The sequence below is a fragment of the Lynx rufus genome, unplaced genomic scaffold, assembly GCF_022079265.1.
Source record: "Lynx rufus isolate CCGP_SWC_20201006 ecotype Redwood Valley unplaced genomic scaffold, mLynRuf1.p SCAF_1, whole genome shotgun sequence".
NCBI classification, from domain to species: domain Eukaryota; kingdom Metazoa; phylum Chordata; class Mammalia; order Carnivora; family Felidae; genus Lynx; species Lynx rufus.
In genome coordinates this window covers 15,701,054-15,713,997 of record NW_025814823.1, presented here as the reverse complement: position 1 = coordinate 15,713,997, position 12,944 = coordinate 15,701,054, and the positions used below count along the sequence as shown (strand labels likewise).

General features: G+C 37.7%; 2 protein-coding genes across 16 annotated transcripts in view; one reads left to right on the top strand and one right to left on the bottom strand.

Annotated features, from left to right (window-relative positions):
- Positions 1–4,694, top strand: part of SUPT20H (SPT20 homolog, SAGA complex component) — a 43,923-nt gene extending 39,229 nt beyond the window's left edge. For 11 of the 15 annotated variants that reach the window (XM_047078910.1, XM_047078958.1, XM_047079000.1 and 8 more), the window contains 3 exons: positions 1,756–1,861; positions 3,325–3,428; positions 4,188–4,694. In XM_047078910.1, coding sequence (XP_046934866.1) covers positions 1,756–1,861; positions 3,325–3,428; positions 4,188–4,325 — 348 coding nt within the window. In that variant the 3' untranslated portion in view covers positions 4,326–4,694. The remainder of the gene's footprint in view (positions 1–1,755; positions 1,862–3,324; positions 3,429–4,187) is intronic. The other 4 variants (XM_047079014.1, XM_047078983.1, XM_047079008.1 and 1 more) reach the window with 1 other exon arrangement.
- A 12-nt stretch (positions 4,695–4,706) lies between these two features.
- Positions 4,707–11,964, bottom strand: EXOSC8 (exosome component 8). Its single transcript, XM_047079024.1, has 11 exons — positions 11,933–11,964; positions 10,815–10,851; positions 10,582–10,645; positions 9,537–9,610; positions 8,102–8,147; positions 7,285–7,390; positions 7,155–7,200; positions 6,363–6,459; positions 5,962–6,082; positions 5,396–5,502; positions 4,707–4,822 (listed from the first exon to the last, which is right to left on the bottom strand). Exons 1-11 carry the CDS (start codon positions 11,947–11,949, stop codon positions 4,707–4,709), a joined length of 831 nt encoding a protein of 276 aa, XP_046934980.1. The 5' UTR covers positions 11,950–11,964.
- Positions 11,965–12,944: the final 980 nt, after the last annotated feature.

The following is a 12,944-nucleotide window of genomic DNA, read 5'->3' as shown; positions in this document are numbered from 1 at the left end:
GCGTCCGACTTCAGCCAGGTCACGATCTCGCAGTCCGTGAGTTCGAGCCCCGCGTCAGGCTCTGGGCTGATGGCTCGGAGCCTGGAGCCTGTTTCCGATTCTGTGTCTCCCTCTCTCTCTGCCCCTCCCCCGTTCATGCTCTGTCTCTCTCTGTCCCAAAAATAAATAAACGTTAAAAAAAAAAAAAAAAAAATTAAAAAAAAAAAAATAAATCTGTGATCCGTTTCCAGTCAATTTTTGTGTCAGGTATAAGACTTAGGTCCACATTGGTGGGGAGCAAAGAGGGAACATTGTCCAATTTCTACAGCACTGTTTGTTGAAAACGCCATCTTCATAGGTTTAATTACTTTTGCACCTTTGTAAAGATGTATTTGCATGGCTCTTTGTGTTCTCTATTCTTTTCCACTTATCTATGTTTCTGTCCCTGTGCTGGTACCACACTGTCTTGATCTGTGTAAGCTATATGGGAAATCTTAAAATCAGGCAAAGGTTTTCCTCCTATTTTGTTTTTCAAAATTGCTTAGCTATTCCAGATCTTTTGCCTTTACGTACAAATTTTATTTAAAAAAAAAAAAAATTTTTTTAACGTTTATTTATTTTTGAGACAGAGAGAGACAGAGCATTAACGGGGGAGGGTCAGAGAGAGAGGGAGACACAGAATCTGAAACAGGCTCCAGGCTCTGAGCGCAGGGCTCGAACTCATGGACCGCGAGATCATGACCTGAGCCGAAGTCAGATGCTTAACCGACTGAGCCACCCAGACGCCCCTACGTACAAATTTTAGAATCATCCTGTCTATAGATAAGGGGCGGGGCGGCAGGGGAGGAAAAATGGGATTTTTAAAGAAATTGAATTTAAACCCATACGTCAGTTTGAGAGTGACTTTACCATCTTTACTGTGTGAATTTTCTAGTCCATGAACACGGAACTGTCTCTACCTAAGCCAAAATCAGCTACCTTTCAGCATATAAGTCCTATATATGTTTTGCAGATTTATACAAAAGTGGGTTTTTGTTTTTCTTTTTTTGAGTTGTAAATGATAGGTACTTCTTTAAATTTCAGGTTTCCACATGTTCACTAATAGTATATAAAATTTATTTTTGTATGTTGATCTTATATTCTGAAATCTTACTGAACTAACTCATTTATTAGTTTTAGGAGCTTTTTTGTAGATTCTTTATGATTTTCCTTTTAGATAGTCATTCCATTTGCAAATAAAGACAGTTTTCTTTTTTTGTCTCTTTATTTCCTTTTTTCATTGTGATCATTAGAAATTCTGGTACTTAAAAAAAAAGGAAAGAAAGAAATTCTAGAACTACATTGCAAAGAGTTTTAAGCTTTAAAAAATAGTTTTGATGAAGCTTTATAGAAAGCTTAGGAATTATTAATACAGCATCAAACAAACCAATAAAGAATCAATTCTGGGAAATTAGGTTGTTTTCTTTTTTTTTTTTTTTTTGCTTTCAAAATATGACGACATACTGGAGTGCCAGTAGTAAGACAGCATGTGACACTTGATCTTTGGGTCATGATGTCATGCCCCATATTGGGCATAGAGCTTATTTGAAAATTAAAAAGAAATAGCACATCTTTATTCTTGCTAATTCTAAATATGTTTGAAATATTTTTTTATGTTATTCTTTTTACAAGATGTAGTCTTAATGTTGGTATTTTTCCTCATACAAGAAAAAAAATTTTTCACTGATTCAAATTGTTTTTCTTTCTGTACAAGTCATGTATCATTTTTTAATTCAGGGTTCTGAACAAGGTTCTACCAGTCAAGAACAGGCCTTATCCGCTCAGCACGCTGCTGTTATTAACCTTGCTGGAGTAGGAAGTTTCATGCAGTCACAGGCAGCTGGTTGGTATCTTCATACCTTCATATGTTGAATTTACTAAAAATAACTGATCACTTAGGGATCTCACTCAGTATTTTAATTTTCCTTCTGTTACAAGCAGTGACTGGGGAAAAAATATATTCTATTTAATGCATGAACTATTAAGTCAATTGATAGCCGTCTGAGTTTTTTTTAATTTGACAGTTGATTAAAAGTATTTTTACCAACATACATTAACAGCAGTTGTGTTTTACTCACATTACAGTTTGTTAGCAGAATTTTATACAGTTACCCAACTTACTAGGAAGCTACCAAAGCTATTAAGTCTTCAGTTCTTCTGAGTTATTATTGAGACTGCATTTTTCTCGATTGCATAATCTTTTGAATCACTTTGGTAGCTTGCAATTGCGTGAATTAAGACTTAATGGTCAGAAATAACTTTATAAGCCACTTTTACCATCAGTTAAAAAAAAAAAGTTGAGATTATCCTAAATAACTGTTCACCACTTCTGGCAATAAATGGTGAACCAAAGATTTACCTCTAATGAAAATATCTTGTCACTTAAAGACAGTAATTATAACTTTGCATTTAATTAAAATCATGAAGCCACATGTGTAAGTAACCTATGATAGAGTTTGAGTATTGAGTAAATGAACATACCATCAACATTTCGAAATGTCACTGGGCTCACTGTCCTATCTGTATACAAACTCCCAGTGTCTGAATTTAGAGTAAGCAAGGTCTTACATAATGTCCTATTTACAGCTGGTGAATTTCCAGATGGAAATTTGTGACCATAAACCTTTTAGCACCGAAGTTATAAATTTCCTAAAATGGCTGTCGTATACATTATTGGAAAGAATCTAGGCTGAAAAATCATGGGAATGTTTGTAGCGTTAGCTCTGCCAATGATTACTTTTGATTACATTTTGGCCTGGAATTGCATCTGTACATTGAGAGGGTTGAACTGATTACTCTGGCCCCACTCAGCTTGGAAAGAAATGGAATAATGAATGCAGTCTCAGTTAATCACCATTGTTAGTAGTGTAGTCTAAACTCATTGCAGCATCTTTTGTTTAAAGCGCTGGTCCACCAGTTTCATCAGACTAGTAGATTGGACTTCTCCCACCCCTTTTCCTACTTCACTGACTATATTTTAAAGTACATACTGTATTTTACATTTTGCAAGAAAGCCTTCTCAACAAAATAGCACTAATATCAAATTTCATTGAAATTTAAGAGGGATACAGTGCTTTGTCACGTGGGCACTCCCTTCCCTTTCATATCCAGGAGATTTTATAATCAGTGGTACCCTCAACTAACAGGAGACTATACTAAATTTATTCTGAAATGTCTGTGATTTGATACTTAAGATTAATCATACTGATAACTTTTCTATTATTTCATTTTCTGTGTTGTCCTTTTCTAACCCTGGTAGCCTTCAAACTTTTTGACTGGCCTGCTTTCCCCTTCTCCTCTCTGTAGTGTTGTCTCAGCTTGGCTCTGCCGAGAACAGACCTGAGCAAAGCCTTCCTCAGCAGAGATTCCAGCTCTCCTCTGCCTTTCAACAGCAGCAGCAACAGATACAAGTAATCCAGCAACTTCACTCTGATTACATTTTTAAAGATACTCTGCTCCAAAAGTACCTTAACATACCTTTAGTTTTATTTTACTGTCTTTTAAGACTATAAGGTAGTAGATAAATAATTTAGCAAATTTTACTTGAAAGTCTGACATTTTAGCTAGTCAGCTTGGAGCACGGAACATAATTTGTACATTTAAGCCATACTCTTCCTAATTTAAAATCTCTCATGAAGTGCTGGTGGCACAATAACCTACATTTTGTAGTTTCCAGTAGATTTTGAAACAGACAGCTGTTAAGTGCCAAAGGTTAACTTTTTGATACTGTACTGCAGAAAAAGGCAAGTATACCAGTGTTCCTGTTAGTAAATGTCATACCTGTTTTAGGAAAATGTTATTCCAGGATTGTAGGAAGTCAGCGTATTATAGTTGATTCTCTGATATGCAGGGTGGTTTTATATTGCTATAAACTATCCTACAACAAAATAGTGTAACTGAAGTTGCTGAGTTACTACAATATAGACTGGCGGGGCAAAGTAACAGAAATATTTTTAAAGTTTACCAAGAACCATTTTTAAAGCCCTCAGCAGGCTTCTGTGCCACTGGTGCTGTTTGACTGTGCATTGTCTCAGTGTGGTATAGTCCCTTTTCGTTATCTTGGTGCTTTCTCCCTTTCAGTTTTGTTGTTTTCATCTCTCAGGAAAAGCACCTTTCCATACCTGCCTACATTTAACGTAACTTGACTTTTTTCTCCCTCCCTTCTGCAGCAGTTGCGATTCTTGCAGCATCAAATGGCTATGGCAGCAGCAGCAGCACAAACAGCTCAGCTACATCGTCATCGGCATACAGGCAGCCAGTCAAAAAGTAAAATGAAGAGAGGCACGCCAACCACTCCAAAATTCTGAGTCTTGCTTTTTTTTCTTTTTTAAAACCATTAAGAGCATTGAATCAAAAGGATTCTGAGTTTCTACTTCATTTTTTGGTTTTGTTTTTTTTTAACGTCAGTATTTTACATTGCTAGATGTACAAACTTTATACAGAAGCACAACCCTAGCATTTTTAAGTAAAAACAGGGAGATGGTTTAATGAACCATTAGGGTTGGTTTGCCTAAGTTACTGCTTTTTCAAAATGGTTTCACTGTACATAATACATGTGGAAGTGACCTAAGAAATACTAGAAACATCTTTCAGAAGAATGTAGTTTGATATTTATTTAGTATAAAAGGTTTGTGCACAGTGTAACAAATACAGTTTTTACAAATCCGTTTTGAAAATGTGGTGGTGGTTTATTTGGGTTTCATACTCTTAATTACTTCATCCATTAGCTTTTTTACTTCTTTGTGTCTGGTAACTGCTCGGCTCATACAGTCCTGAAGTTTAGCTCCAGTCAGCCCACTTCCACCTGAAAAATTGTTGTGCCAACACTTTTAAGATGTTTTACTTATAAAAAATCAATATCATGTTATAAAACAAAAAATTCAATAATGCAAGCCAGTGAGACTGTCTCAAGATTTGAGGTTTTGTTTTAACAAGACCTGCAAATGATTCTGCATACCTTAAGAACCATGGTAGACATATATATAGAAATGTAAGGAATTTGAGATAACCAAGAAACCACAGAAACTTGTATTAGCAAACAACAAAACATTCCATTTGGCCCTCTCTAATACAAAGAAGCTCACATTGAGTTTTTACTTTACATGTTAAAGGACTGAATGGGGGGGGGCGTGGAGCACCTGGGTGACTCAGTTGGTTAAGCATCCTTAACCAACTTCAGATCAGGTCATGATCTCATGGTTCATGAGTTTGAGCCCCGCCCCACATTGGGGCTCTGTGCTGACGACAGCTCAGAGCCTGGAGCCTGCTTCGGATTCTGTGTTTCCCTCTCTCTCTACCCCTCCTCCACTTGCACTCTGTCTCTCAAAAATAAACATAAAAAAAAAAAAAATTAAAGGACTGAATGGAAGGAACATACCTGGTTTGTGAAGACAACATAGTTTGCCTTCCTCATCCATTACTACTGTTAAGGTTCCTGTTGCCAGATGTTCCTCCTCTCCAGTAGGGTCAACTATGAGCAGAGTGCTATTTAAAAAAAAAAAAAGTATAAATTATCAATCCACGGAACAAATTTCATTTGCAAAGAATAAAATCACTACTTGCCTTTTTAGCTTAGGTATTAATGTCAAATACAAACACCAGAAAGAACTGTTAGGAAACCAGAAAAGTTAATAGCAACCTAATATTCTACTACTTGTTAGAATCTTTAATACCCGTAGTAAATACAGAAGGTAGCCTAAGGTAAATCTGTGAAATAATTGAAGGTTAATTACACAGGAATAAGGAAATCGAGGAACAGGTAGGGAGAGCTGAAAGTGTAAGTGTTAGCTGATAATTCTGCAGGGACAACAGCTATAAATCTAGGTGTCCAAGGCAAACTAGGATGTATGGTCAGCTTAGGCACTTCCTGAAAAGTTAAAAAGCTGAGTAACAGTCCATAATTACCTTGAATACACAATATTTTTAGACATTTGATTAACTTACTCATCAAATACAGCAAAAGAAGTTGCAACTGGATGAGTTCTAATATTCAAATAACTTTTCTTCTTTAAATTAACTTCTGCTAAGGCAGTTTCTTCATTTATAGTAACTTCTGGTAGCTGTACTAGAAAAGGCAAATATGTGAAGTAAATCACTGTAGTTTAATAAATACAGCTTTCTATGCTTTGTTAATTCACTTTTCCCTCATTAAATTGTCTAGACATATTCTTTTTAAAAAAATTATCTTAGGATAATTAAGGTAAATTTAGTGGATATAAACATGGTTCTTAATTTAGAAACATCACTAAATTTTAACAAAAAACCTTTAAAAAGTTTATTGATAACGTTTAACAGAATATCCTGATATATAAAAAGGAATATTCCCTTTTATTAAAGTTGCTTACCATTTTTTAAAGCTGCTAACAAAGCAAATGTACAGGCATCCAAGATGTTCCCATCATAGTCCAGGCAAATGATATCACAGTACAGAACCCAAGAAAGCTAAAACAGAGTTTACAGAGTGTAAATTACAGCCTTCTGATGGTTAGAACATGGTATTTCAACTTAAAACCACACAGAACCCTTGGGTAGACCAGCATGATAACCTTCAAGGCTCAAAAACTTAAAAACTTTACGAAGTACACAACCAGTAACCAAACATAGTAGACAGGTCTGGTAAAAGCTGGCATTTAACTATCAAGCTGTCAGGTAACAACATCTACATTTCCATCAAGGGCTACAGAAACAAATTAGCAGATGAAGGAAATGCTTTTGAAAGTTCCAAATGAAACCCAAAATGTACTTTCCCACAAATACAAAAAGCCTCTACATCCTACTCATCTTAGTTCTAACTTTTAAACAGACTTAAAATTTATAGTGTAGATTTACCCTAAACACGTTGGCTGATCAGATATTAATACTCTATATGGAATAAACAGTGGACTAATTATGTGTTAAAAGTTACCTCAGCTCAAAAAGTAGCTCGCAATCAGGTAATAAGTCTTTTTTTTTTTTATAAACCACGTAGTTTATTTAGATGTTACAGAGTAAGCCTGATTTTTTTTTTTAAGCTGAATTCCAGCTTAAGACATTCATATCTGAGGCCACTGTGGTCTACTATTTTAATTCCCCTGTTCTCTTCCCACAAAAAACAATTCAGAATTAATAAAACCTCATAGCTTCTTTATTCATCTTACCTTTCCTGGAGAAATGCATAAGTCCTCTTTCTGAATTATCTGTGAACTTGATTTAATAATAAAGTACAATAAATTAAAGGTCAACAATTGTCTGAAAATGAATGACAGTCAAATGTTATAATGATCTTACTTTTCAATGACATCTGCAATGAACTGGCTAGCCACTTGGGCCTCTTCTCCAGGAGGTCCAGACCGAAATCTCGACGAACACAGAGGTGGTAGATCCACATTAGGAACTGAAAGAAACACTGCAGCTATGAACTAAACTTCACCTCTGGTTTATGGAAGTCTTAAAGACATTATTAATCAATCCACTGCAAAGGTGACGGTGGTCAAAGCTAGGATTGGCCAAGTGGAAAACACTGTAACACATCATTTCGTTTTTGGTCTAAGATTCTTAGGCTTAGATAAAATAAAATTTACATTTTCCAACTTTTTTTCTCACACAAATAATACCAAAAAAATACAAAGCATCTATTAAGGCCTCAATCATCCTAAATCCTTCAGAAAAATATATTTAACAAAATACTTCAATCTGTAACAGTATATAGCACTCTACCAGCTGCCTGCATTTTTAAAATGTTGGTTCCTACCATAAAAAACAGATGGTCGAAGGCAAGAAGAAAATTGCATAGTGGTATAAATGAATCTTTATGGAAACATAAACGTTTGTAATTGCAACTCTCCTAAGATTTTTATTTTCTTGGTTGACATCTGAATATATAAACAACTGATCATAGTTGAAAATTTTACAGAATTCTCTATCTTGCTATTAGGCTATCTTCTAAACAATACAGAAAACTTTTCAGCAATGTCTGCTTCATTTCTATGTATTTTTGAAACATAAATTTTCTTCAGCTCAACTACTAGGACTTAACATTAGCATTAAGATCAGAATTAAATGTGTTAGAGTATTTGTATTAAAATTACAAAACCATTTAACTTACCAACATATCCTTTATCAGGGGCATCTGTTGGTGGTGCTGCAAATTCCTATAGAAGCAAACACACTTCCTATGAAAGATGCTACTCAAATTGTGAAGACAGTTTAGCAATCACTTGGAGAACCCTTCAGCAAAGACCACCTTAGCTAGTTAACTACAAGATATTCTACTATGCTTTGGGAGTCATCAGGCTACATGGACACTGGAGCCAATCCTCACATTAGGTCTACAAGATAAAAAAGCAGGATGACATAGCTGCCTACACTCTAGTGCTACCAAAATTACCTGGGCTCAATAATAATAATAATAATAATAATAATAATAATAATAATAAAATTACCTGGGCTCTTTATAAATACATATTGAGTTTCTGCACCACCCTCTTCCAATCATTTAGTAACCAAAAACTCAACAGTGCAGTATACTGGAAAAAGTACATGCTTTGGAGTCGAAGTTATATCTAAGCTCTAGTTATGATATGTTCCTGGACAAGTCACTGAACCTCATATAAATGATTGTTTTATCATTTATGATTGTTCATGATTGTTCTCAAATGATTGTTCTTATGATTAAACTGGTAATTTTGTAATAAAGCACCTAATTTAAGGTGCCTGGAACACAACAGGTACTCAGTAAATAGTAGCTCTTACTCCCTCAAACTTTTCTTTTGAGCAATTTCAATTTGCACAGATTAAATGGCTAACAGGAGGTCACCAAAATCCCTTTCTCAACCAAATTCTTAAAAACTTAAAAGCAGTGAGGATTTAAAAAATTGTTTCCTTTTAGAGGTGCCTGCATGGCTCAGTGGATTAAGCATCTGGCTCTTGATCTCAGCTCAGGTCGTGATCTCATGGTTCATGGGTTCAAGCCCCACATCAGGCTCTGTGCTCACAGCGGACAGCCTGCTTGGGATTCTGTCTGTCCCTCTCTCTCTCTGCCCCTCCCCCACTCATTCTCTCTCTCCCTCTCAAAATAAATTTTAAAAAATAGTTTCATTTCAGTCCATCTGACAAATGTTCATAAAAGTCATTAGACTTTTGGGGCGCCTGGGTGGCGCAGCCGGTTAAGCGTCCGACTTCAGCCAGGTCACGATCTCGCGGTCCGTGAGTTCGAGCCCCGCATCAGGCTCTGGGCTGATGGCTCGGAGCCTGGAGCCTGTTTCCGATTCTGTGTTTCCCTCTCTCTCTGCCCCTCCCCCGTTCATGCTCTGTCTCTCTCTGTCCCAAAAATAAATAAACGTTGAAAAAAAAAATTAAAAAAAAAAAAAAGTCATTAGACTTTGAGTATTATCAAAGGTGAAAGCTCTTGGAAAGTGAAAAATACTGAAAAACTGACAGCTGACTGCCTAATCAACAGAATTATCAGTGTAAATTACAATCTAACAAGTATATGAAGCTAATTTGGTAATTCAAATCTCAGTAAGATATGTTAAACCTACCGCCTTAATTCCACAAATTACTGTAGTATTTCCCAGCTTCACTAAAGCAGAACCATCTGCAGTACTAATTGAACCTGGAAAGATAAGCAAAATGAAAGAGTTCACAGAAAGTTTTCATTTTCTACATATAATTTTTCTTGCTATGTATCTCAGTTTCTTAATAAAATGTATTCATACCTCAAGCCCTTTTTAAGTAATGTAACTATTTAAAATTACTGTTTTAGGAATTATTCGCCTGTCCTTGAATTTGAGTTAACCATTTCGTTCAGTCACAGAACTGTTGTACAGATAAAAACCTCAACACAAAATAATAGGATTCCCTTAGATATAGAATTTGGCTGAAATACTGTTTAAATGGCTCTGACTAAAACTTAGGAATGTCAGGTTAAACTGGAAAATTCTGTGTTTGCAACAGAAAGTTTAGTAAGTATAAGACATACGAGAAAACCATGTCTTGTGGGGCACCTGGGTTGCTCAGTAGGTTAAGCATCAGATTCCTGGTCTCGGCTCTGGTCAATCTCCTCATGAGATGTTGAGCCCCACATCTGGCTCTGTGCTGACAGCGCCTGACAAGGCAGAGCCTGCTTGGGGTTCTCTCTCTCCCTCTCTCTCTGCCCCTCCTGACTCTCTCTCTCTCCATTAAAAAGAAGAGAAAAAAAAAGAAAACAGGGCACCTGAGTGGCTCAGTCGGTTGAGCACTGGACTTCAGCTCAGGTCATGATCTCGTGGTTGGTGAGTTCAAGCCCCACACTGGGCTCTGTGCTGACAGCCTGGAGCCTGCTTGAGATTCTGAGTCTCCCTCTCCCTCCACCCCTCCCCTGCTCACACTCTGTCTCTCTCTCTGTCTCAAAAATAAACATTTTAACAAAGAAAGAAAACCATGTCTTGGAGATTTTGAAGGAAGGAAAACTTCAAATTTTAAAAAGATCAATTGAGACGATAGTTTAAAAAAAAAAACTTTACAAATAAAAATACTAGCATAAAAAAAAAACCAAGAAAAATACTGAAGCAACTTCATTCTATCTGAGAACTGAAAATACCTCACCTATGTTCACAGTTGTGGTTCTGAATTCACCAAGTTCTCTTCCATCTGGACGGCAGTTCTCTTTCTAAATAAACACATTTACATGAAAGGAGATTACATCTACATTTGTATTTTACACACACCAGGGAAAACACATTAAGCCTCATTAATTCATATAAGTCAATTTCCAAAGAGGCACCTGATACTGTTATCAAAAGATACAATACAACCTGTACAAAACCACCTTTACTCACCAGAAATCTCCTGTAATACTCCAGGGGTTCCACAGTTCTGAAACATGGAATCATATATCGAGGTAAGTTAATGAATTTTAACATAAATCCCGAAACTGGCAAAGATCTTAATGTGATCATGCAGCATAAGTCTCCCCAGTTTGTAACTAAGTTTCTTTCATGAATTCTGATGTTTACTTTGCCAGCTAGGACTCTTCTCGTAGCAATCACACTCAACTGCTGTCCTTAACTCTACCTTAAACAATCACAGGTTGGAGCCCAAAACCTTTGATCCAGTTGTTAAAATATTAGTAATGTCAGTTTCGCTCCGAAGCATAAGAAAAAAAAAGTATTCGCACTATCCTGTAACTGAAATTTAGCATGTTCAATTATGACTAGACAATAATGAAATGAATAATGAATTATGCCTTCATTAAAATATTAGTGCCTGCAACTTTAACAACCACAGAGATTAAATGTTTTCGTTTTACTTTGGAGTTGTCGAAGGTTGTGTGCCAACTCGTTACTTTGAAATTCCAGTTGTTACTATACTCCCCACTAGATCTTGTTTAAGAAAGTTAATTTCGAAAAGCATATATTTATCACTCTATCAAGAACTCAGAGTTCATACAAATAGAAAGAAAACTGTGTCAACATAATTGTTTTCCTTTGGAATCGTCTCTATCTTATCCATTTAAAAACTTGACTCTGAGGACAACAATCTACAGGCTTCACCAGACTGGCACAAAAGAGGCTTAAGTAAAACCTTCCGAACAAGGCACAGTCTTTTAGAAATCAATCAGGGAGAGGGAGAATAGGGTGGTATGTGGTTCCGATACAACACTTTTTAAAAGATTTATGACGGTGTCTGGTGGGGCCGCGCGTCCACTACACAAGCGCTTGCAGCCGATACTGAACTCTGTACACAGTCCCTTCCATCTCCCCTCTCACTGCGGGAAAGCCCGCTTTCCCTTCACTACGACCACCTCCAGGTCCTTCCGCCCGTCGCCTGCTTCCGTTAGAAAAAGGAGTGGGAAAATGGCAGGGTGGCCTCCAGGTGAAAAAATCCCAGCGAAGGGTTAAAGGAAGCCTCCATCCGCCAGGGTACAAACACGCGCCCGCGGGCCGCCGACACTCACTTGAACCCGGCCGCCATCTTCCCGCCCGCGCGCGTGCGCCTGCGCAGAGCAACGCCGCGCCTCGCGACCGCTCGCCTACACCGCCTCCAAACTTTCGACAAGGACGCCTGCGCTCTCGTCCCGCTGCCTGAGACGCAGCCGGCTTGGCGCGGCGCGGGTGGTTCTCGGCCCACCTTGCTTCGACCTTCTCTGTCCCGGCAACGCCCCTAGGCTTCTTCTTTCCCTTGGACGCGTTTTGACGAATCTGCCATCAGAGAAGACGAGAGTGTATCTTTCTAGAAACAGTCTGGTAGTTCAAGAGTTTAAGAGAAAACCGACCCTACTGCCAGGAATTGAGTATTAAGAGTGGAGCATTATTCCAGAGTGTCTGTGTCCTTTTCCCGCCTCCGTCTTAGGCTGGGCCCTGGGCTTGCCCCCTCCCAAGCAAAGGGCTCCCGGCTCTAGTTACTGGAGAATTACATAAACTTTCTGTGCACTCACTATCCGCACCAGGTTATACTTTGAAGGTCCCGGGAGCAGGCTCCAAAGGAGTGGCTTGTGTTGCGGCTCAAAACCTCCCCCTCCCTCCTAGGTAGGGTTGCCGGACAGGGTACAAGACATCCGATTAAATTGGAATGTCAGATAAACAAAGAGAAAATGTTTTTCTTAAATATAATTTACTGTCAAATTGGCTAACGTACAGTGTGTATACCCCAAACAATACATGCTATTAGTTGTTACCAGGGGCTGTGGGGGAGCAAAGAATGTTTTAGAAATAGATGGCGGTGATGGATGCAGAAAATTGCGAATGTAATTAGTAACACTAGTGTACAGTTAAATTCGTTAAAGTGACAAATTTTATGTTGTATCAGTTTTTTTAATTGTTTTTAATGTTTTATTTTTGAGACAGAGCGTGAGCAGGGGAGGGGCAGACAAAGAGCAAGACACAGAATCTGAAGCAGGCTCCAGGCTCTGAGCTGTCAGCACAGGGCCCGATGTGGGGCTCGAACTCACAAACCGCGAGATCATGACC